The sequence below is a fragment of the Cherax quadricarinatus genome, chromosome 54 (genome assembly GCF_038502225.1).
Source record: "Cherax quadricarinatus isolate ZL_2023a chromosome 54, ASM3850222v1, whole genome shotgun sequence".
Taxonomy (NCBI): Eukaryota; Metazoa; Arthropoda; class Malacostraca; order Decapoda; family Parastacidae; genus Cherax; species Cherax quadricarinatus.
The window spans coordinates 24,059,035-24,084,596 of record NC_091345.1 but is presented as its reverse complement, the minus strand read 5'-3'; the positions used below and the strand labels follow the sequence as shown (position 1 = coordinate 24,084,596).

General features: G+C 46.6%; 1 protein-coding gene across 1 annotated transcript in view; it reads left to right on the top strand.

Moving 5' to 3' along the window:
* LOC138854317 (uncharacterized) overlaps nt 1-25,562 on the top strand; it is a 458,800-nt gene that overhangs the window by 341,594 nt on the left and 91,644 nt on the right. The window contains exon 3 of the mRNA XM_070096752.1: nt 3,855-4,069. Within this exon, the coding sequence (XP_069952853.1) occupies nt 3,855-4,069 (215 nt within the window). The remainder of the gene's footprint in view (nt 1-3,854; nt 4,070-25,562) is intronic.

Sequence of the window (25,562 nt, the reverse complement as noted above, 5' to 3'; positions counted from 1 at the left end):
ACACTCTCCCTAACTAGGATATCCACAGCTAACACTCTCCCTAACTAGGACATCCACAGCTAACACTCTCCCTAACTAGGATATCCACAGCTAACACTCTCCCTAACTAGGATATCCACAGCTAACACTCTCCCTAACTAGGATATCCACAGCTAACACTCTCCCTAACTAGGACATCCACAGCTAACACTCTCCCTAACTAGGATATCCACAGCTAACACTCTCCCTAACTAGGATATCCACAGCTAACACTCTCCCTAACTAGGATATCCACAGCTAACACTCTCCCTAACTAGGATATCCACAGCTAACACTCTCCCTAACTACAACATCCACAGCTAACACTCTCCCTACCTAGGACATCCACAGCTAACACTCTCCCTAACTAGGATATCCACAGCTAACACTCTCCCTAACTAGGATATCCACAGCTAACACTCTCCCTAACTAGGACATCCACAGCTAACACTCTCCCTAACTAGGACATCCACAGCTAACACTCTCCCTAACTAGGATATCCACAGCTAACACTCTCCCTAACTAGGACATCCACAGCTAACACTCTCCCTAACTAGGACATCCACAGCTAACACTCTCCCTAACTAGGATATCCACAGCTATCACTCTCCCTAACTAGGATATCCACAGCTAACACTCTCCCTAACTAGGACATCCACAGCTAACACTCTCCCTAACTAGGACATCCATAGCTAACACTCTCCCTAACTAGGATATCCACAGCTAACACTCTCCCTAACTAGGACATCCACAGCTAACACTCTCCCTAACTAGGACATCCACAGCTAACACTCTCCCTAACTCTCCCTAACTAGGATATCCACAGCTAACACTCTCCCTAACTAGGATATCCACAGCTAACACTCTCCTTAACTAGGATATCCACAGCTAACACTCTCCCTACTAGGATATCCACAGCTAACACTCTCCCTAACTAGAATATCCACAGCTAACACTCTCCCTAACTAGGATATCCACAGCTAACACTCTCCCTAACTAGGATATCCACAGCTAACACTCTCCCTAACTAGGATATCCACAGCTAACACTCTCCCTAACTAGGATATCCACAGCTAACACTCTCCCTAACTAGGACATCCACAGCTAACACTCTCCCTAACTAGGATATCCACAGCTAACACTCTCCCTAACTAGGATATCCACAGCTAACACTCTCCCTAACTAGGATATCCACAGCTAACACTCTCCCTAACTAGGACATCCACAGCTAACACTCTCCCTAACTAGGACATCCACAGCTAACACTCTCCCTAACTAGGATATCCACAGCTAACACTCTCCCTAACTAGGATATCCACAGCTAACACTCTCCCTAACTAGGATATCCACAGCTAACACTCTCCCTAACTAGGATATCCACAGCTAACACTCTCCCTAACTAGGACATCCACAGCTAACACTCTCCCTAACTAGGACATCCACAGCTAACACTCTCCCTAACTAGGATATCAACAGCTAACACTCTCCCTAACTAGGATATCCACAGCTAACACTCTCCCTAACTAGGACATCCACAGCTAACACTCTCCCTAACTAGGATATCCACAGCTAACACTCTCCCTAACTAGGACATCCACAGCTAACACTCTCCCTAACTAGGACATCCACAGCTAACACTCTCCCTAACTAGGATATCCACAGCTAACACTCTCCCTAACTAGGACATCCACAGCTAACACTCTCCCTAACTAGGACATCCACAGCTAACACTCTCCCTAACTAGGATATCCACAGCTATCACTCTCCCTAACAAGGATATCCACAGCTAACACTCTCCCTAACTAGGACATCCACAGCTAACACTCTCCCTAACTAGGACATCCACAGCTAACACTCTCCCTAACTAGGATATCCACAGCTAACACTCTCCCTAACTAGGACATCCACAGCTAACACTCTCCCTAACTAGGACATCCACAGCTAACACTCTCCCTAACTAGGATATCCACAGCTAACACTCTCCCTAACTAGGATATCCACAGCTAACACTCTCCCTAACTAGGATATCCACAGCTAACACTCTCCCTAACTAGGATATCCACAGCTAACACTCTCCCTAACTAGGACATCCACAGCTAACACTCTCCCTAACTAGGACAACCACAGCTAACACTCTCCCTAACTAGGATATCCACAGCTAACACTCTCCCTAACTAGGACATCCACAGCTAACACTCTCCCTAACTAGGACATCCACAGCTAACACTCTCCCTAACTAGGATATCCACAGCTAACACTCTCCCTAACTAGGACCTCCACAGCTAACACTCTCCCTAACTAGGACATCCACAGCTAACACTCTCCCTAACTAGGACATCCACAGCTAACACTCTCCCTAACTAGGATATCCACAGCTAACACTCTCCCTAACTAGGACATCCACAGCTAACACTCTCCCTAACTAGGACATCCACAGCTAACACTCTCCCTAACTAGGACATCCACAGCTAACACTCTCCCTAACTAGGATATCCACAGCTAACACTCTCCCTAACTAGGACATCCACAGCTAACACTCTCCCTAACTAGGACATCCACAGCTAACACTCTCCTTAACTAGAACATCCACAGCTAACACTCTCCCTAACTAGGACATCCACAGCTAACACTCTCCCTAACTAGGATATCCACAGCTAACACTCTCCCTAACTAGGATATCCACAGCTATCACTCTCCCTAACTAGGACATCCACAGCTAACACTCTCCCTAACTAGGACATCCACAGCTAACACTCTCCCTAACTAGGACATCCACAGCTAACACTCTCCCTAACTAGGACATCCACAGCTAACACTCTCCCTAACTAGGACATCCACAGCTAACACTCTCCCTAACTAGGACATCCACAGCTAACACTCTCCCTAACTAGGATATCCACAGCTATCACTCTCCCTAACTAGGACATCCACAGCTAACACTCTCCCTAACTAGGACATCCACAGCTAACACTCCCCCTAACTAGGACATCCACAGCTAACACTCTCCCTAACTAGGACATCCACAGCTAACACTCTCCCTAACTAGGACATCCACAGCTAACACTCTCCCTAACTAGGACATGAACAGCTAACACTCTCCCTAACTAGGATATCCACAGCTAACACTCTCCCTAACTAGGATATCCACAGCTAACACTCTCCCTAACTAGGACATCCACAGCTAACACTCTCCCTAACTAGGACATCCACAGCTAACACTCTCCCTAACTAGGACATCCACAGCTAACACTCTCCCTAACTAGGACATGAACAGCTAACACTCTCCCTAACTAGGATATCCACAGCTAACACTCTCCCTAACTAGGATATCCACAGCTAACACTCTCCCTAACTAGGACATCCACAGCTAACACTCTCCCTAACTAGGATATCCACAGCTAACACTCTCCCTAACTAGGATATCCACAGCTAACACTCTCCCTAACTAGGACATCCACAGCTAACACTCTCCCTAACTAGGATATCCACAGCTAACACTCTCCCTAACTAGGATATCCACAGCTAACACTCTCCCTAACTAGGACATCCACAGCTAACACTCTCCCTAACTAGGATATCCACAGCTAACACTCTCCCTAACTAGGACATCCACAGCTAACACTCTCCCTAACTAGGACATCCACAGCTAACACTCTCCCTAACTAGGACATCCACAGCTAACACTCTCCCTAACTAGGACATCCACAGCTAACACTCTCCCTAACTAGGATATCCACAGCTAACACTCTCCCTAACTAGGACATCCACAGCTAACAGCTACCTGCACTAAACATTATTACCTTCCACCATGTAGAAGCAAGAAAACTCTCCCTCAGTTACGACTACAGGGAGCTGCTGGCAGGTCGACCCAAGGAGACCAAACCTGACGTTAACTCCACCTTGGCTCGTCGCACCTCCTTCAGGACCGACACCTCCCCAGCGGCTCTACTGATCGACCGTGTCGACGCCGACGACGCTGGCGTCTACAGATGTAGAGTCGACTTCCTGCTGACCCCTACCCGGAACATGCGCGTCAACCTCACTGTTATAGGTAAGTGTGGTGGGTGAGTACTAACAACTGTTGAGGGACAGCAGACTTCAGCAGAGAGACGTGGGACAGCAGACTTCAGCAGAGAGACGTGGGACAGCAGACTTCAGCAGAGAGACGTGGGACAGCAGACTTCAGCAGAGAGACGTGGGACAGCAGACTTCAGCAGAGAGACGTGGGACAGCAGTCTTCAGCAGAGAGACGTGGGACAGCAGACTTCAGCAGAGAGACGTGGGACAGCAGACTTCAGCAGAGAGACGTGGGACAGCAGTCTTCAGCAGAGAGACGTGGGACAGCAGACTTCAGCAGAGAGACGTGGGACAGCAGACTTCAGCAGAGAGACGTGGGACAGCAGACTTCAGCAGAGAGACGTGGGACAGCAGTCTTCAGCAGAGAGACGTGGGACAGCAGACTTCAGCAGAGAGACGTGGGACAGCAGACTTCAGCAGAGAGACGTGGGACAGCAGTCTTCAGCAGAGAGACGTGGGACAGCAGACTTCAGCAGAGAGACGTGGGACAGCAGTCTTCAGCAGAGAGACGTGGGACAGCAGACTTCAGCAGAGAGACGAGGAACAGCAGTCTTCAGCAGAGAGACGTGGGACAGCAGACTTCAGCAGAGAGACGTGGGACAGCAGACTTCAGCAGAGAGACGTGGGACAGCAGTCTTCAGCAGAGAGACGTGGGACAGCAGACTTCAGCAGAGAGACGTGGGACAGCAGTCTTCAGCAGAGAGACGTGGGACAGCAGACTTCAGCAGAGAGACGTGGGACAGCAGTCTTCAACAGAGAGACGTGGGACAGCAGACTTCAGCAGAGAGACGTGGGACAGCAGTCTTCAACAGAGAGACGTGGGACAGCAGACTTCAGCAGAGAGACGTGGGACAGCAGACTTCAGCAGAGAGACGTTGGACAGCAGACTTCAGCAGAGACACGTGGGACAGCAGACTTCAGCAGAGACACGTGGGACAGCAGACTTCAGCAGAGACACGTGGGACAGCAGACTTCAGCAGAGACACGTGGGACAGCAGACTTCAGCAGAGACACGTGGGACAGCAGACTTCAGCAGAGACACGTGGGACAGCAGACTTTAGCAGAGACACGTGGGACAGCAGACTTCAGCAGAGACACGTGGGACAGCAGACTTCAGCAGAGAGACGTGGGACAGCAGACTTCAGCAGAGACACGTGGGACAGCAGACTTCAGCAGAGACACGTGGGACAGCAGACTTCAGCAGAGACACGTGGGACAGCAGACTTCAGCAGAGACACGTGGGACAGCAGACTTCAGCAGAGACACGTGGGACAGCAGACTTCAGCAGAGACACGTGGGACAGCAGACTTCAGCAGAGACACGTGGGACAGCAGACTTCAGCAGAGACACGTGGGACAGCAGACTTCAGCAGAGAGACGTGGGACAGCAGACTTCAGCAGAGACACGTGGGACAGCAGACTTCAGCAGAGACACGTGGGACAGCAGACTTCAGCAGAGACACGTGGGACAGCAGACTTCAGCAGAGACACGTGGGACAGCAGACTTCAGCAGAGAGACGTGGGACAGCAGACTTCAGCAGAGACACGTGGGACAGCAGACTTCAGCAGAGAGACGTTGGACAGCAGACTTCAGCAGAGAGACGTGGGACAGCAGTCTTCAGCAGAGAGACGTGGGACAGCAGACTTCAGCAGAGAGACGTGGGACAGCAGTCTTCAACAGAGAGACGTGGGACAGCAGAGAGACGTGGGACAGCAGTCTTCAACAGAGAGACGTGGGACAGCAGACTTCAGCAGAGAGACGTGGGACAGCAGACTTCAGCAGAGAGACGTTGGACAGCAGACTTCAGCAGAGACACGTGGGACAGCAGACTTCAGCAGAGACACGTGGGACAGCAGACTTCAGCAGAGACACGTGGGACAGCAGACTTCAGCAGAGACACGTGGGACAGCAGACTTCAGCAGAGACACGTGGGACAGCAGACTTCAGCAGAGACACGTGGGACAGCAGACTTCAGCAGAGACACGTGGGACAGCAGACTTCAGCAGAGACACGTGGGACAGCAGACTTCAGCAGAGACACGTGGGACAGCAGACTTCAGCAGAGACACGCGGGACAGCAGACTTCAGCAGAGACACGTGGGACAGCAGACTTCAGCAGAGACACGTGGGACAGCAGACTTCAGCAGAGACACGTGGGACAGCAGACTTCAGCAGAGAGACGTGGGACAGCAGACTTCAGCAGAGACACGTGGGACAGCAGACTTCAGCAGAGACACGTGGGACAGCAGACTTCAGCAGAGACACGTGGGACAGCAGACTTCAGCAGAGACACGTGGGACAGCAGACTTCAGCAGAGACACGTGGGACAGCAGACTTCAGCAGAGACACGTGGGACAGCAGACTTCAGCAGAGACACGTGGGACAGCAGACTTCAGCAGAGAGACGTTGGACAGCAGACTTCAGCAGAGAGACGTGGGACAGCAGACTTCAGCAGAGACACGTGGGACAGCAGACTTCAGCAGAGACACTTGGGACAGCAGACTTCAGCAGAGACACGTGGGACAGCAGACTTCAGCAGAGACACGTGGGACAGCAGACTTCAGCAGAGACACGTGGGACAGCAGACTTCAGCAGAGACACGTGGGACAGCAGACTTCAGCAGAGAGACGTTGGACAGCAGACTTCAGCAGAGAGACGTGGGACAGCAGTCTTCAGCAGAGAGACGTGGGACAGCAGACTTCAGCAGAGAGACGTGGGACAGCAGTCTTCAACAGAGAGACGTGGGACAGCAGAGAGACGTGGGACAGCAGTCTTCAACAGAGAGACGTGGGACAGCAGACTTCAGCAGAGAGACGTGGGACAGCAGACTTCAGCAGAGAGACGTTGGACAGCAGACTTCAGCAGAGACACGTGGGACAGCAGACTTCAGCAGAGACACGTGGGACAGCAGACTTCAGCAGAGACACGTGGGACAGCAGACTTCAGCAGAGACACGTGGGACAGCAGACTTCAGCAGAGACACGTGGGACAGCAGACTTCAGCAGAGACACGTGGGACAGCAGACTTCAGCAGAGACACGTGGGACAGCAGACTTCACCAGAGACACGTGGGACAGCAGACTTCAGCAGAGAGACGTGGGACAGCAGACTTCAGCAGAGACACGTGGGACAGCAGACTTCAGCAGAGACACGTGGGACAGCAGACTTCAGCAGAGACACGTGGGACAGCAGACTTCAGCAGAGACACGTGGGACAGCAGACTTCAGCAGAGACACGTGGGACAGCAGACTTCAGCAGAGACACGTGGGACAGCAGACTTCACCAGAGACACGTGGGACAGCAGACTTCAGCAGAGAGACGTGGGACAGCAGACTTCAGCAGAGACACGTGGGACAGCAGACTTCAGCAGAGACACGTGGGACAGCAGACTTCAGCAGAGACACGTGGGACAGCAGACTTCAGCAGAGACACGTGGGACAGCAGACTTCAGCAGAGACACGTGGGACAGCAGACTTCAGCAGAGACACGTGGGACAGCAGACTTCACCAGAGACACGTGGGACAGCAGACTTCAGCAGAGAGACGTGGGACAGCAGACTTCAGCAGAGACACGTGGGACAGCAGACTTCAGCAGAGACACGTGGGACAGCAGACTTCAGCAGAGACACGTGGGACAGCAGACTTCAGCAGAGACACGTGGGACAGCAGACTTCAGCAGAGAGACGTTGGACAGCAGACTTCAGCAGAGAGACGTGGGACAGCAGACTTCAGCAGAGAGACGTGGGACAGCAGACTTCAGCAGAGAAACACTGTGAACGATATTTAACACTGCAACACACCCCTTCACCTGCCAATTTACATCTCAGTCGCCCAGGCGTCAGCGGCAACACAAAGCCAGCCCAGAGTGTTGCGTAGTGTTGCACACTCCGCCAGTATTGTTGCACCTCAGAATTATGTTGATCAAACACCGGATGCATGCAGATTATGCGAGGTAATTTGTATTTGCATCCATTAACAGAGGGCACTGTACTGAGGGCCTCTCAGCAAGAGTGTACTGAGTGCCTCCAGTAACACAACTGTTACTGAGACAGTAACACAGCTGTTACTCAGTAACACAACTGTTACTGAGACAGTAACACAGCTGTTACTCAGTAACACAACTGTTACTGATAAATATAATATATATATATATATATATATATATATATATATATATATATATATATATATATATATATATATATATACTATATATATATATATATATATATATATATATATATATATATATATATCTGTGTGTGTGTGTGTGTGTACTCACCTAATTGTTGTTGCAGGGGTCGAGACTCAGCTGTGTACTCACCTAATTGTACTCACCTAATTGTGGTTGCAGGGGTCGAGACTCAGCTCCTGGCCCCGCCTCTTCACTGATCGCTACTGGGTCCTCTCTCTCTCTGCTTCCTGAGCTTTGTCATACCTCTTCTTAAAACTATGTATGGTTCCTGCCTCCACTACTTCACTTGCTAGGCTATTCCACTTGCTGACAACTCTATGGCTGAAGAAATACTTCCTAACGTCCCTGTGACTCGTCTGAGTCTTCAGCTTCCATTTGTGACCCCTTGTCCCTGTGTCCCCTCTCTGGAACATCCTATCTCTGTCCACCTTGTCTATTCTCCGCAGTATCTTGTATGTCGTTATCATGTCTCCCCTGACCCTTCTGTCCTCCAGTGTCGTCAGTCCGATTTCCCTTAACCTTTCCTCGTACGACATTCCCTTGAGCTCTGGGACTAGCCTTGTTGCAAACCTTTGTACTTTCTCTAGCTTCTTGACGTGCTTGACCAGGTGTGGGTTCCAGACTGGTGCTGCATACTCCAGTATGGGCCTAACATACAGTGTACAGTGTCTTGAACGATTCCTTATTAAGGTATCGGAACGCTATTCTCAGGTTTGCCAGGCGCCCGTATGCTGCAGCGGTTATTTGGTTGATGTGTGCCTCCGGTGATGTGCTCGGTGTTATGGTCACCCCGAGGTCTTTCTCCCTGAGTGAGGTCTGTAGTCTTTGTCCACCTAGCCTATACTCTGTCTGCGGTCTTCTTTGCCCCTTCCCAATCTTCATGACTTTGCATTTGGCTGGATTGAATTCGAGAAGCCAGTTACTGGACCACATGTCCAGCCTGTCCAGGTCTCTTTGCAGTCCTGCCTCATCCTCGTCCGATTTAATTCTTCTCATCACTTCACGTCATCTGCGAACAGGGACACTTCAGAGTCTATTCCTTCCATCATGTCGTTCACATATATCAAAAATAGCACTGGTCCTAGAACTGACCCCTGTGGGACCCCACTCGTAACAGGCGCCCACTGTGATACCTCTTCACGTACCATGACTCGTTGCTGCCTCCCTGTCAGGTATTCCCTTATCCATTGCAGTGCCCTCCCTTTTACATGCGCCTGATCCTCCAGCTTCTGCACTAATCTCTTGTGGGGAACTGTGTCAAAGGCCTTCCTGCAGTCTAGGAAAACGCAATCTACCCACCCCTCTCTCTCGTGTCTTACTTCTGTTACCTTGTCATAAAACTCCAGGAGGTTTGTGATACAAGATTTGCCTTCCATGGACCCATGCTCGTTTTCATTTATAATCTTGTTCCTTTCCAGGTGTTCGACCACTCTCCTCCTGATAATCTTCTCCATGACTTTGCACACAATACATGTCAGAGACACAGGTCTGTAGTTTAGTGCCTCGTTTCTCTCGTCTTCCCACAGCCCTTCCTGTCTCTACTGTAAAAACTTCCTTAAATCTCCTGTTCAGCTCCTCACATACCTCCTGATCATTTCTTGTGAGTTCTTCACCTTCTGTCCTTAATCTGATCACCTGGTCTTTGACTGTTGTCTTCCTCCTGATGTGGCTATACAACCGTTTCGGGTCAGTCTTGATTCTCGATGCTATGTCATTTTCATACTGTCGTTGGGCCTCCCTCCTTACCTGTGCATACTCATTCCTGGCTCTGCGACTGATCTCCCTATTTTCGTGTGTTCTCTGCCTTCTGTACTTTTTCCATTCTCTATTTCATTTTGTTTTTGCCTTCTTACATCGTCGGGTAAACCAGGGGCTCGTTCTGGTCTTCCCGTTGTTACTGTTGCCCTTGGGAATAAACCTTTCCACTGCCTCCTTGCATTTTGTTGTTACATATTCCATCATTTCATTTACTGGCTTTCCTGCCAGTTCTCTGTCCCACTGGACCTCCCGCAGGAAGTTCTTCAACCCTATGTAGTCCCCTCTTTTAGAGTCAGGCTTTTCCCATTCAACTCCTGTTATTCTCTCCACTTGCAGCTCTACTATGTATTCAAAGCACAGAACCACGTGGTCGCTAGCTCCTAGGGGACTCTCATACTTGATGTCCTCAATGTCTGAGCTGCCCAGGGTGAACACAAGGTCCAATCTTGCTGGTTCATCCTCCCCTCTCACTCTGGTAGTGTCCTTAACATGTTGGTGCATGAGGTTTTCCAGCACCACGTCCAACATCCTGGCTCTCCATGTTTCGGGACCCCCATGTGGCTCCAGGTTTTCCCAGTCAATCTCCCTGTGGTTGAAATCCCCCATAACCAGCAACTTTGCTCTGCTGGAGTGAGCTCTTCTTGCCACCTCAGCAAGTGTGTCCACCATTGCTTTGTTGCTCTCTTCATATTCCTCTCTTGGCCTCCTGCAGTTCTGTGATGGATTATACATCACTGCAATGACCACTTTGTGTTCCCCAGACTGAAGTGTACCTGCTATGTAGTCTCTTTCTCCCGTCTCATCTATGCCTTCCATTTTCTCGAATTTCCATCTTTTTTTTATGAGCAGAGCAACCCCACCTCCCCCCCTGCCCCTTCTATCTTTCCCCATGATCTGGTATCCTGGTGGGAAGATTGCATCTATTATTGTCTCCATGAGTTTTGTTTCTGTAACTGCTATGATGTCTGGGGACTTCTCATTGATTCCTTCTTGCCATTCCTCATGTTTATTCGTTAATCCATCTGCATTTGTGTACCAAACCTTCAACTTCTGTTCTAATACTGTAACTGTGGTGTGGGGGGGTGGAAACAGAGGGATCGGTGTGTGATGGTTGGTTTGGATTGTTCAGTTGCCTTGGGGGTGTCGTGGCTGGAGTCCTTCTGCAGGTGTTTCTGGGGGTGTGCTTGTCCTTCCATTTGATCCTGGGTTATTCTGCTCTCCTTTTTCATTTCCTCCCATTTCTCCTTTCGTTTTTGAACTCTCTCTTTCATTGTCTTCCTTTCGTCCTGTGTTCTGTCTCGATCGAGGTACACACTCCAGAACTCCTGCTTGCCTCTCAGCCGTGCTTTCTCCTGCAGGATCATGGTTCGGGTTGATTCTGCCTTGAAAATTACTTTGAGAGGCCGATTCCTTTTCTTTGTGAACCACCCAATTCTCCGAAAATTTGCCACCTGGGTCATGTCCCCCTCGCCTATCACCTTCATGATATCTTCAATCGCTTTTTTCTCCTCCTGCTTTCTTTCATCATAAGTTTCCCCTTTAGCTTCGTCTAGCCCATAGACGAACACGGATCTCTCCCTTTCCACCTCCCACTGTGACTCCCATTGCATCCTCTGATGTGTTTTAGTTCCTTCCCATGGAGTGTTCCTTCCTTCAGTCCCTTCCCTAGTTATGGCCCCTATGCTTCTTGGTTTGTCCTTCCTGCTCACCTGTTCCTGGCCCCCACAGGTATCTTGTAAGGTCCTTGCACATGTCCTAGTTCCTTCAATGTCTTCCAACCTCTCATTCTGTCCTAGTGTGCTCCCTGTCTTTGTTTTGGCCCCATGTGGGTTTGACAGGACCTCTGCATACAGTTTAGTTTCCATGCTTCCTTCAGACCTGTTGTCTGTGTTTGATGTAGCCATTGCCGATGCTACTTCTGTAATATCTTTGTCTCTGTGCTGTTTCAGATGTCTCAGCTCCTCTTCTAATCTCTCTATCTTGATTTCTGCTGCTGTGGCCTGTTGCTTCCACCTTCTGCATTCTGCTGCTAACCTCTCTTCCATCTTCCTTTCCAGCTCATCTAGTCTCCTTCCCCAGTTTTCCTCCCTTTTTTTTGAGCTCTACCTCTCATTCCTCCCTCCCAGATTCGTCCTTGGAGCCCCTTGTCCTCATCCTGGTTCTAGGTACCCCCGTTGCTCCACAGAAGGGGAGACGGGTGGTTAGGGGGAGGGGAATAGATGGTTAGGAGGAGAGGGGATGGATGGTTGTGGGGGAGGGGGAGGATGGTTATTGGAGGGGTAGAGATAGTTGGGGGAGGGGGTTAGATGGTTTGAGAGAGAGAGGGGATGGATGATTATGGGGGAGGGGGAGGATGGTTATTGGAGGGAGAGAGGTAGTTGGGGGGGTTAGACGGTTTGGGGAGGGGTTAGGTGGTTTGGGGGAGGGGTAAGTGGCTAAGGTGAGGTGGTTAGGGAAGGGGGAGAGGTGGTTATGGGAGGGGGGGTACTTGTTTGTGTCAAGTGGTGGAGGGTGTGTGTGGGTGTGTGTGTGTGGGTGTGTGTGTGTGTGGGTGTGTGTGTATGTGCGTGTGTGTGTATGTGTGTGTGGTGTGTGTGTGTGGTGTGTGTGTGTGGTGTGTGTGTGTGTGGTGTGTGTGTATGTGTGTGTGTGTGTGTGTGTGTGTGTGTGGTGTGTGTGGTGTGTGTGTGTGTGTGTGTGTGGGGTGTGTATGTGTGGTGTGTGTTTGTGTGGTGTGTTTGTGTGGTGTGTGTGTGTGGTGTGTGTGTGTGGTGTGTGTGTGTGATTGTGTGTGTGTGGTGTGTGTGTGGTGTGTGTGTGTGTGTGGTGTGTGTGTGTGTGGTGTGTGTGTGTGTGTGGTGTGTGTGTGTGGTGTGTGTGTGTGTGTGTGCTTGCCTTATTTGTACTCACCTATTTGTGGCTGCAGGGGTCGATTCACAGCTCCTAGCCCCGCCTCGTCGCTACTAGGTACACTCACTCCCTGCTCCATGAGCTTTATCATTCCTCTTCTTGAAGATATGTATGGTTCCTGCCTTCTTAGGATTGTTCCACTTCCTGAAAACTCTATGATTGAAGAAATACTTCCTAACATCCCTGTGATTCATCTGAGTCTTCAACTTCAAGCTGTGACCCTCTTGTTGCTGTGTCCCATCTCTGGAACATCCTGTCTCTGTCCACTTTGTCAATTCATCTCAGTATTTTATATGTCGTTATCATGTCCTCCCTATCTCTCCTGTCCTCCAGTGTTGCCAGGTTAATATCCTTCTCCTCGTAGGACATTCCCCTTAGCTCAGGGATTAGTCTTGTTGTAAACCTTTGCACTTTTGATAATTTCTTGACGTGCTTCACCAATCTTCACCAATTGCACTAATCTCTTGTGTGGAACTGTGTCAAAAACTTTCTTATAGTCCAAGAAAATGCAGTCTACCTCTTCCCCCCTCTCTCTCTCCTGCCTTACTTCTGTGGCCTTGTCGTAAAACTCCAGTAGGTCTGTAATGCAGGATTTCCCTTCCCTGAAACCGTGTTGGTTATCGTTTATAAGCTCATTCCTTTTTAGGTGCTCCACCACTCTTCTCCTGATAATCTTCTCCATGACTTTGCATACTATACATGTCAGTGACATTGGTCTGTAGTTTAATGTTGCCTGTCTGTCTCTTTTTTTTTTTAAATTGGGACTACATTTGCTGTCTTCCATACTTCAGGTAGTCGACCTGTTTCGATAGATGTGATGAAGATTGTTGTTAGTGGTACGCAGGGCGCCTCTGTTCCCTCTCTTAGGACTCATGGAGAGATGTTATCCGGCCCTACTGCCTTTGAGGTATCTAGTTCACTTAGCAGCCTCTTCATCTCCTTCTCGTTATATGCAGTGTGTCCAGCACTTGTTGGTGTACCCTACTATCCCGATTTGCTGGAGTTCTTTCTGTCTCCACTGAAAACACGTCCTTGAATCTCGTGTTAGTTCTTCATATAATTTTTTGTCGTTTCTTGTGATCTCCCCTTCTTCCTTCCTTCCTTCCATCCTTCCTTCCTTCCTTCCATCCTTCCTTCCTTCCTTTCTCAGCCTGATTACCTGGTACTTGACTGTTGTTTTCCTCCTGATGAGGCTGTACAACAGCTTTGGCTCAGATTTGGTTTTTGATGCTATGTCATTCTTGCATTGTCGCTGGGCCTCTCTCTTGTAACATACAGTGAGTGTGGCAGTGTCTTATATCCACCTGCTGTGTAAAATATTGTGTGTCATAGTGTTTTATGTGCATCTGCTCTGTAATTAACCAGGCTGCATAAGAGTGATCAAACACACACACACACATACACGCCTTACCTTTGTAAATGGTGACCTTTGTCAGCAAAGGTATTCAAACAAGCGTAAAATGTTTGTTTACGTTCAAATATAAATACATACATATATACACAGACAGACAGACAGATACACACACACACACACACACACACACACACACACACACACACACACACACACACACACACACACACACACACACACACACACACACACACACACACACACACACACACACACACACCGAGGAGAGGCTAAGGGAAATCGACCTGACGACACTGGAGGACAGGAGAGATAGGATGGATATGATAACGACATATAAAATACTGAGAGGAATCGACAAGGTGAACAGAGGCAGGATGTTCCAGAGATGGGACACAGACACAAGTGGTCACAGTAGGAAGTTGAAGACTTAGATGAATCACAGGGATGTTAGGAAGTATTTCTTCAGTTATAGAGTTGTCAGGAAGGTGAATAGTCTGGGAAGTGATGTAGTGGAGGCAGGATCCATACATAGCTTTAAGAAGAGGTATGATAAAACTCATGGAGCAGGAAGAGTGACCTAGTAGCGACCAGTGAAGAGGCGAGGCCAGGAGCTTGGACTCGACCCCTGCAACCTCAACTAGGTGAGTACAACTAGGTGAGTACACACACATACACACACACACACACACACACACACACACACACACACACACACACACACACACACACACACACACACACACACACACACACACACACACACACACACACACACACACACACACACACACACACACACATATATATATATATATATATATATATATATATATATATATATATATATATATAGATAGATAGATAGATAGATAGATAGATAGATAGATAGGATAAAAAGGCTTCAAGGAAGAATATTTGGATTTCTTCCTGAAGCTGTTTGAATATTCCACTTCCCCTACCACCCCATCTTTTAGTATATATTTTTTTTACCAATAGGAATATTTTATTACATAATATGGTACAGAAGATTTAAGAGATACATTGTTGATATAAAGGTGGCATATAAGGTACATGTTGTTACGTGTGTATCACCGATTATAAGGCGAAAATCTCATCCAGCTCCTCAGAGCTGAGGCGTGTGCCCAAAATACAGCAGGCATTACCCCTTTGAACAGCCGCACTGAGCCGCTGGAACAGAAAACTAGCTGCCCTGGGATCCCTAGTTACCCTGATGAGTCTTTTTCCCAGCTCCTTAAGGAATTTAGATGCACTCTTTCCCCATGAGCCAAGGGTCTGTGAGCCTATGGGAACAAACATATAATGATGGGCAAGTTCTCCATATTTTCTAGACTTTTGGGACTCCCTGAAGCTGGCGGCTGCCCCTCCCCCCTTCCTCCTTGGTGTATTGGAGATAGGTATCAGCCAAGGTAGATGCACATGTATAGTCCCACACCACCTGCTTCCCATCTGTCAAGGCTTGAAGGGTGATACCATCTGGACTCTTCTGGCTGTCATCAGATCTGCATAGTTGGGGTGGCTCCCTTACTGCTGGGCATCCAGCTGTTGTGAGGCTCCTCTTGATAATGTTATTAACTTCCTCATGTCTTGCAATTTTTCCCTCGGACTTACGGCACACAAAACCATATATATATATATATATATATATATATATATATATATATATATATATATATATATATATATATATATATATATATATATATATATATATATATTGATAATAGAAAGATAAAAAGCTAGATAGAGAGACAGGTAGAGAGATAATACTGGGAGGTAGAGAGATAATACTGGGAGGTCGAGAGATAATACTGGGAGGTCGAGAGATAATACTGAGAGGTCGAGAGATAATACTGGGAGGTAGAGAGATAATACTGGGAGGTCGAGAGATAATACTGGGAGGTCGAGAGATAATACTGGGAGGTCGAGAGATAATACTGGGAGGTCGAGAGATAATACTGGGAGGTCGAGAGATAATACTGGGAGGTCGAGAGATAATACTGGGAGGTCGAGAGATAATACTGGGAGGTCGAGAGATAATACTGGGAGGTAGAGAGATAATACTGGGAGATAATACTGGGAGGTCGAGAGATAATACTGGGAGGTCGAGAGATAATACTGGGAGGTAGAGAGATAATACTGGGAGGTAGAGAGATAATACTGGGAGGTCGAGAGATAATACTGGGAGGTAGAGAGATAATACTGGGAGGTAGAGAGATAATACTGGGAGGTAGAGAGATAATACTGGGAGGTCGAGAGATAATACTGGGAGGTCGAGAGATAATACTGGGAGGTAGAGAGATAATACTGGGAGGTAGAGAGATAATACTGGGAGGTCGAGAGATAATACTGGGAGGTCGAGAGATAATACTGGGAGGTCGAGAGATAATACTGGGAGGTCGAGAGAGGGAGGTCGAGAGATAATACTGGGAGGTAGAGAGATAATACTGGGAGGTCGAGAGATAATACTGGGAGGTAGAGAGATAATACTGGGAGGTAGAGAGATAATACTGGGAGGTCGAGAGATAATACTGGGAGGTCGAGAGATAATACTGGGAGGTAGAGAGATAATACTGGGAGGTCGAGAGATAATACTGGGAGGTAGAGAGATAATACTGGGAGGTAGAGAGATAATACTGGGAGGTCGAGAGATAATACTGGGAGGTCGAGAGATAATACTGGGAGGTAGAGAGATAATACTGGGAGGTAGAGAGATAATACTGGGAGGTAGAGAGATAATACTGGGAGGTACAGAGATAATACTGGGAGGTAGAGAGATAATACTGGGAGGTAGAGAGATAATACTGGGAGGTCGAGAGATAATACTGGGAGGTAGAGAAATAATACTGGGAGGTCGAGAGATAATACTGGGAGGTCGAGAGATAATACTGGGAGGTAGAGAGATAATACTGGGAGGTCGAGATAATACTGGGAGGTAGAGAGATAATACTGGGAGGTAGAGAGATAATACTGGGAGGTCGAGATAATACTGGGAGGTCGAGAGATAATACTGGGAGGTCGAGAGATAATACTTGGAGGTCGAGAGATAATACTGGGAGGTCGAGAGATAATACTGGGAGGTCGAGAGATAATACTGGGAGGTAGAGAGATAATACTGGGAGGTCGAGATAATACTGGGAGGTCGAGATAATACTGGGAGGTCGAGATAATACTGGGAGGTCGAGAGATAATACTGGGAGGTCGAGAGATAATACTGGGAGGTAGAGAGGAAGTATGAACTTGGAACAATTTATTTTATTAAGGATCTGTATATAAGATCTGGACAGATATTACTAGAGTACAGTAGTATATACCAGCATGGTGTTAGTGGTGTTGTAGTGGTGTTAGTGGTGTTGTAGTGGTGTTAGTGGTGTTGTAGTGGTGTTAGTGGTGTTGTAGTGGTGTTGTAGTGGTGTTAGTGGTGTTGTAGTGGTGTTAGTGGTGTTGTAGTGGTGTTAGTGGTGTTGTAGTGGTGTTAGTGGTGTTGTAGTGGTGTTAGTGGTGTTGTAGTGGTGTTAGTGGTGTTGTAGTGGTGTTAGTGGTGCTGTAGTGGTGTTAGTGGTGTTGTAGTGGTGTTGTAGTGGTGTTAGTGGTGTTAGTGGTGTTGTAGTGGTGTTAGTGGTGTTGTAGTGGTGTTGTAGTGGTGTTAGTGGTGTTAGTGGTGTTGTAGTGGTGTTAGTGGTGTTGTAGTGGTGTTAGTGGTGTTGTAGTGGTGTTGTAGTGGTGTTAGTGTTTTGTAGTGGTGTTAGTGGTGTTGTAGTGGTGTTAGTGGTCTTGTAGTGGTGTTAGTGTGTTGTCGTGGTGTTGTAGTGGTGTTAGTGTGTTGTCGTGGTGTTGTAGTGGTGTTAGTGGTGTTAGTGGTGTTAGTGGTGTTGTAGTGGTGTTAGTGGTGTTAGTGGTGCTGTAGTGGTGTTAGTGGTGTTGTAGTGGTGTTAGTGGTGTTGTAGTGGTGTTAGTGGTGTTGTAGTGGTGTTAGTGGTGTTGTAGTGGTGTTAGTGGTGTTGTAGTGGTGTTAGTGGTGTTGTAGTGGTGTTAGTGGTGTTGTAGTGGTGTTAGTGGTGTTGTAGTGGTGTTAGTGGTGTTGTAGTGGTGTTAGTGGTGTTGTAGTGGTGTTAGTGGTGCTGTAGTGGTGTTAGTGGTGCTGTAGTGGTGTTGTAGTGGTGTTAGTGGTGTTGTAGTGGTGTTAGTGGTGTTAGTGGTGCTGTAGTGGTGTTAGTGGTGTTGTAGTGGTGTTAGTGGTGTTGTAGTGGTGTTGTAGTGGTGTTGTAGTGGTGTTAGTGGTGTTGTAGTGGTGTTAGTGGTGTTGTAGTGGTGTTAGTGGTGTTGTAGTGGTGTTAGTGGTGTTGTAGTGGTGTTAGTGGTGTTGTAGTGGTGTTAGTGGTGTTGTAGTGGTGTTGTAGTGGTGTTAGTGGTGTTAGTGGTGTTGTAGTGGTGTTAGTGGTGTTAGTGGTGCTGTAGTGGTGTTAGTGGTGTTGTAGTGGTGTTAGTGGTGTTGTAGTGGTGTTGTAGTGGTGTTAGTGGTGTTAGTGGTGTTGTAGTGGTGTTAGTGGTGTTGTAGTGGTGTTAGTGGTGTTGTAGTGGTGTTAGTGGTGTTGTAGTGGTGTCGTAGTGGTGTTAGTGGTGTTGTAGTGGTGTTAGTGGTGTTGTAGTGGTGTTAGTGGTGTTGTAGTGGTGTTGTAGTGGTGTTGTAGTGGTGTTAGTGGTGTTGTAGTGGTGTTAGTGGTGTTGTAGTGGTGTTAGTGGTGTTGTAGTGGTGTTGTAGTGGTGTTGTAGTGGTGTTAGTGGTGTTGTAGTGGTGTTAGTGGTGTTGTAGTGGTGTTGTAGTTGTGTTAGTGGTGTTGTAGTGGTGTTAGTGGTGTTGTAGTGGTGTTAGTGGTGTTGTAGTGGTGTTAGTGGTGTTGTAGTGGTGTTGTAGTGGTGTTGTAGTTGTGTTAGTGGTGTTGTAGTGGTGTTAGTGGTGTTGTAGTGGTGTTAGTGGTGTTGTAGTGGTGTTAGTGGTGTTGTAGTGGTGTTAGTGGTGTTGTAGTGGTGTTAGTGGTGTTGTAGTGGTGTTAGTGGTGTTGTAGTGGTGTTAGTGGTGTTGTAGTGGTGTTAGTGGTGTTGTAGTGGTTAGTTGTTGTAGTGGTGTTAGTAGTGGTGTTAGTGGTGTTGTAGTGGTGTTAGTGGTGTTGTAGTGGTGTTAGTGGTGTTGTAGTGTAGTGGTGTTAGTGGTGTTGTAGTGGTGTTAGTGGTGTTGTAGTGGTGTTAGTGGTGTTGTAGTGGTGTTAGTGGTGTTGTAGTGGTGTTAGTGGTGTTGTAGTGGTGTTAGTGGTGTTGTAGTGGTGTTAGTGGTGTTGCAGTGGTGTTGTAGTGGTGTTAGTGGTGTTGTAGTGGTGTTAGTGGTGTGTAGTGGTGTTAGTGGTGTTAGTGGTGTTGTAGTGGTGTTAGTGGTGTTGTAGTGGTGTTAGTGGTGTTGTAGTGGTGTTAGTGTGTTGTCGTGGTGTTGTAGTGGTGTTAGTATGTTGTGTTGGTGTTTTGTAGTGGTGTTAGTGTGTTGTCGTGGTCTTGTAGTGGTGTTAGTGTGTTGTCGTGGTGTTGTAGTGGTGTTAGTGTGTTGTCGTGGTGTTGTAGTGGTGTTAGTATGTTGTGTTGGTGTTTTGTAGTGGTGTTAGTGTGTTGTCGTGGTGTTGGTGTGTTGTAGTGGTGTTGGTGTGTTGTAGTGGTGTTGGTGTGTTGTAGTGGTGTTGGTGTTTTGTAGTGGTGTTAGTGTGTTGTAGTGGTGTTGGTTTGTTGTAGTGGTGTTTTGTAGTGGTGTTGGTGTTTTGTAGTGGTGTTAGTGTGTTGTAGTGGTGTTGTAGTGGTGTTAGTGGTGCTGTAGTGGTGTTAGTGGTGTTAGTGGTGCTGTAGTGGTGTTACTGGTGTTGTAGTAGTGTTAGTGGTGTTGTAGTAGTGTTAGTGGTGTTGTAGTGGTGTTAGTGGTGCTGTAGTGGTGTTGTAGTGGTGTTAGTGGTGTTAGTGGTGTTGTAGTGGTGTTGTAGTGGTGTTAGTGGTGTTGTAGTGGTGTTAGTGGTGTTGTAGTGGTGTTAGTGGTGTTGTAGTGGTGTTAGTGGTGTTGTAGTGGTGTTAGTGGTGTTGTAGTGGTGTTAGTGGTGCTGTAGTGGTGTTAGTGGTGTTGTAGTGGTGTTAGTGGTGTTGTAGTGGTGTTAGTGGTGTTGTAGTGGTGTTAGTGGTGTTGTAGTGGTGTTAGTGGTGCTGTAGTGGTGTTGTAGTGGTGTTAGTGGTGCTGTAGTGGTGTTAGTGGTGTTGTAGTGGTGTTAGTGGTGTTGTAGTGGTGTTAGTGGTGTTGTAGTGGTGTTAGTGGTGTTGTAGTGGTGTTGTAGTGGTGTTAGTGGTGTTGTAGTGGTGTTAGTGGTGTTGTAGTGGTGTTAGTGGTGTTGTAGTGGTGTTAGTGGTGTTGTAGTGGTGTTAGTGGTGTTGTAGTGGTGTTAGTGGTGTTGTAGTGGTGTTAGTGGTGTTGTAGTAGTGTTAATGGTGCTGTAGTAGTGTTAGTGGTGTTGTAGTAGTGTTAGTGGTGTTGTAGTGGTGTTAGTGGTGCTGTAATGGTGTTGTAGTGGTGTTAGTGGTGCTGTAGTGGTGTTGTAGTGGTGTTAGTGGTGTTGTAGTGGTGTTACTGGTGTTGTAGTAGTGTTAATGGTGCTGTAGTAGTGTTAGTGGTGTTGTAGTGGTGTTAGTGGTGTTGTAGTGGTGTTAGTGGTGCTGTAGTGGTGTTAGTGGTGTTGTAGTGGTGTTAGTGGTGTTGTAGTGGTATTAGTGGTGTTGCAGTGGTGTTAGTGGTGCTGTAGTGGTGTTAGTGGTGTTGTAGTGGTATTAGTGGTGCTGTAGTGGTGTTAGTGGTGCTGTAGTGGTGTTAGTGGTGCTGTAGTAGTGTTAGTGGTGTTGTAGTGGTATTAGTGGTGCTGTAGTGGTGTTAGTGGTGCTGTAGTGGTGTTAGTGGTGTTGTAGTGGTGTTAGTGGTGTTGCAGTGGTGTTAGTGGTGCTGTAGTGGTGTTAGTGGTGTTGTAGTGGTGTTACTGGTGTTGTAGTGGTGTTAGTGGTGTTGTACTGCTGTTAGTTGTGTTGTAGTGCTGTTAGTGGTGTTGTAGTGGTGTTAATGGTGTTGTAGTGGTGTTAGTGGTGTTGTAGTGGTGTTAGTGGTGCTATAGTGGTATTAGTGGTGCTGTAGTGGTGTTAGTTGTTTATATCTTTCCCTAACTGCTTCCTCCTTTAGTTTATAAACCTTCACCTCTCTCTTACTTGCTTGTGCCATTCTTCTTACATCCCATCCACCTTTTACTCTCACTGTAGCTACAACTAAAAGATGAACAAATATATCTGTGGCCCCTCTATAAATATGTACTTCCTGAAGTCTACTCAACAGTCTTTTATCTACCAATACGTAGTCCAACAAATTACTGCCATTATGCCCTACATCATATCTGGTATACTTATTTATCCTCTTTTTCTTAAAATATGTATTACCTATAACTAAACTCCTTTCTGCACAAAAGTCAATCATAATGCTCCCATTATCATTTACACCTGGCACCCCAAACTTACCTACCACACCCTCTCTAAATGTTTCTTCTGCTTAAGCATTTAGGTCCCCTACCACAATTCCTCTCTCACTTGGTTCAAAAGTTCTTACACACTCACTTAACATCTCCCAAAATCTCTCTCTCTCTCTCTCCTCTACATTCCTCTCTTCTCCAGGTGCATACACACTTATTATCACTCACTTTTCTCATCCAACCCTTTTTTTTTAATCCTCATAATGTATTCCCTCTTCTCTCTCCATAACTGATCCTTCAACATTATTGATACCCCTTTTCTTAGCTCTAACTCTCTGAGACTCCTGACTTAATCCCATTTATTTCTCCCCACTGAAACTCACCTACCCCCTTCAGCTTTGTCTCACTTAGAGCTACGACATCCAACTTCTTTCCATTCATAACATTATCAATCATCTCTTTCTTATCATCCACATTACATCCACGCACATTAAAACATCCCAGTTTTATAGTTTTTATTCTTGTCATTTTTAGTAACTTATACAGGAGAAGGAGTTACTAGCCAATTGCTCCCGCCATTTTAGTTTCCTCCTACGACACACATGGCTTACGGAGGAAAAATTCTTTTCCACTTCCCCATGGAGATGAAATGAAATAAAAAGAACACACACACATATATACATGTACGTGTACATGTATATGTGTGTGTGTGTGTGTGTGTGTGTGTGTGTGTGTGTGTGTGTGTGTGTGTGTGTGTGTGTGTGTGTGTGTGTGTGTGTGTGTGTGTGTGTGTGTGTGTGTGTGTGTATCTATGTAGTTGTTAGTGTGGAAAACTTATGCGACAGGAATTCAGTCATACGGTAAAAAGGAAGATCATTCTTGTGGATGCTGCAATGACAATCTTATTTTCGACTGAGAGAGTCAGTCATACGGAAAACGAAGTGTATCTCTCTCTGTATCTCTGTCTCTCTCTCTCTGTCTCTGTCTCTCTGTCTCTCTGTCTCTCTCTCTCTGTCTCTGTCTGTCTCTCTCTCTCTCTCTCTCTCTCTCTCTCTCTCTCTCTCTCTCTCTCTCTCTCTCTCTCTCTCTCTCTCTCTCTCTCTCTCTCTCTCTCTCTCTCTTTCTCTCTTTCTCTCTCTCTCTCTCAGTTGCTTTTCATGGCGTGAATAACATGCGGATAGACACCAAGACAGAGGTTTAAATAGACAGTAAAATTTTACTGTAATTATCATGACGTATATTATTATTATTATTATTATTATTATTATTATTATTATTATTATTATTATTATTATTATTATAAATAGTAGTAGTAATATTTTTATTATAGGTAATGCTGATGTTATACACAAGATAATGCATATATATTACTGTTATTCTGTGCAGGAATAACAGAGGTGATGTATTAGGCTGGTCGAGATGTTTACTGTTTTTAATGTACAGTTTGTTGTAGGGGAAAAACACCAGCTCCGGGTGTTCCCCCTCTCTAGGTAATTGGCTGGAGCCGAGGTGGGGGAGTGACCTCCTTACCTGTGTCGTGCCTGAGTGGCCTTTCCCGTTGTTGCTAGATGCTGTTTATTTGTACACAAATAACCAGCACACAGGAGAGAAAAGCTTACAACAGCGTTTCGGTCCAACTTAGACCATCTTCAGAGTCACTTTGTAAATGGTCCAAGTCGGACAGCAACTCCAGCTGGAGTCGTTCCCGTGAGTGAATCTACCTGGACTTCCTACTCATTTCTTCAACATTCCAAAATCCTGATGATGTTTTGATTGTAACACGGAAGGCCTAGAGCTATCATTCAAATCCTCTTGTGATTGTTTTGAATCTTGTATCGCTTATTCGCGATTATTGCAACATGCCTATATATTTCATAGTGAGAACACTATATTTTGAAATTATCAAAACATTATTGATCTTTCAAATCAACTCAGGTTCCCAATTTTCCCTCAGACCAATAAACCAGTTTTAATGTTAAGTAAAAGGACACAAGTGCAACTAATGTGACATTTTATTGTGGCAACGTTTCGCTCTCCATGAGCTTTATCAAGCCATTACAGACAATACATGGGCACAGAGGGTATATATAGGCTCAGAGTGAGGTGCAATACTAGTGGTAGTAGTAGTAATAGTAGCAGTAACAAAAGTTGTAATAGTAGTAGTAATACAACATGGTAGAGCAATTAATTCGTACATGAGTAAAAGGATATAAAAGCTATTACTTGGGTAACATAAAAATAGGCTGGACAAATATAGAGGCAGCCTGTTTCAGTGTTCACTCTCTGTAATGTGCTTTGTGTAGTATAACAGGAGAGACTATGTGATGGCAGGGTTTACTGTTTTCAGGAGGATTCTTGCTAAGACTTCGGAGATGGTGAAGCTGCCGTTGTTTTGTTTAATTGTATTCGAAACAGCGATCAGTGCTGATTCGAGGCACTTGCGTCTGCGGAAATTAGTTTCTTTGATCACTAACTGGGCGTCCCTGAATTTCATGAGATGACTGGTGGAATTTCGGTGTTGTACACAGGCGTTGTTCAAGTTATCGTTCCTACATGCTTAAATGTGTTCATTGAGGCGGGTGTCGAGGTTTCTTGCTGTTTCACCTACGTAAATCTTGTCACAGCCTCCACAGGGTATAGTGTAAACTCCTGCGTTGACTGGTTCGTGGTGCTTGGATTTTGTCCTGGTTAGATCCTTTATTGAAGTGCTAGAAGCGATGGCGACTCTGGTGTTAGCTTGTGAAAGTACTTTTGAGACGTTCAGTGCAACCTGGCTGTTGGGAAGAATTATAACTTTGTTGGGAGTGGTGTTGGTGCGTGGAGAATTAAGGATCTGAAGAGCTCTTTTCTTGCAGTCTTTGATGAAAAAAGAAGGAAAATGTAACTCAGTGAATGTTTGGTGAATGTAGGTACATTCCTCGTCAAGAAACTCAGGACTACAAATTCGGTATGCTCTTAGGAAAAACCCGATGATGATGCCTCTTTTGGTCTTGGTATCTTGACTGGAATAGAAGTGTGTGAGATCATTTTTATTGGTAGGTTTCCGATAAACTTGAAATCTTAGGTTGTTGTCTACTTTGTGAATGAGGACGTCGAGGAAAGGTAGCTTGTCATTGGACCCTTCTTCTAGTGTAAACTGGATCGCCGGTTCAACTGCGTTGAGCCTTGCCTGAAGATTCCGTACATCAAAACGTTTGTGAGTTATTACGAGGACATCGTCCACGTAACGTAACCAAGTGACCCTTGAAGGGATGATGTTGGCGAAGTGTTCGGACTCTAGGTGTTCCATGTATAAGTTGGCTAGGACGGCACTTATGTGGGGACCCCATTCCCATGCCGTAGGTTTGTTTGTAGAGCTTGTTATTGAAAGAAAAACAGTTGAAATTAACACAGAGTTCAATCAAGTCAACAAAATCTCCGGGAGGTAGAGGAAGATTAAGGTCCTGATTGACTTTACTTCGTAGAACCTCGATGGCTTTTGTGATCGGTACTTTTGTGAAGAGGGAAGTCACGTCCAAACTGCTTAGTTTCTTGTTACGGATGGAGAGGTTTCGGATGCGATTGAGAAGGTCGCCTGAGTGTTTAAGATGAGCGGGGCTGATGGTCCCCAGAAGGCAGGAAAGATGTTTGGCAAGAACTCCGGCTAATTGTGTGGAGCACTGTCTATTCCTGACGTGATTGGTCTGAG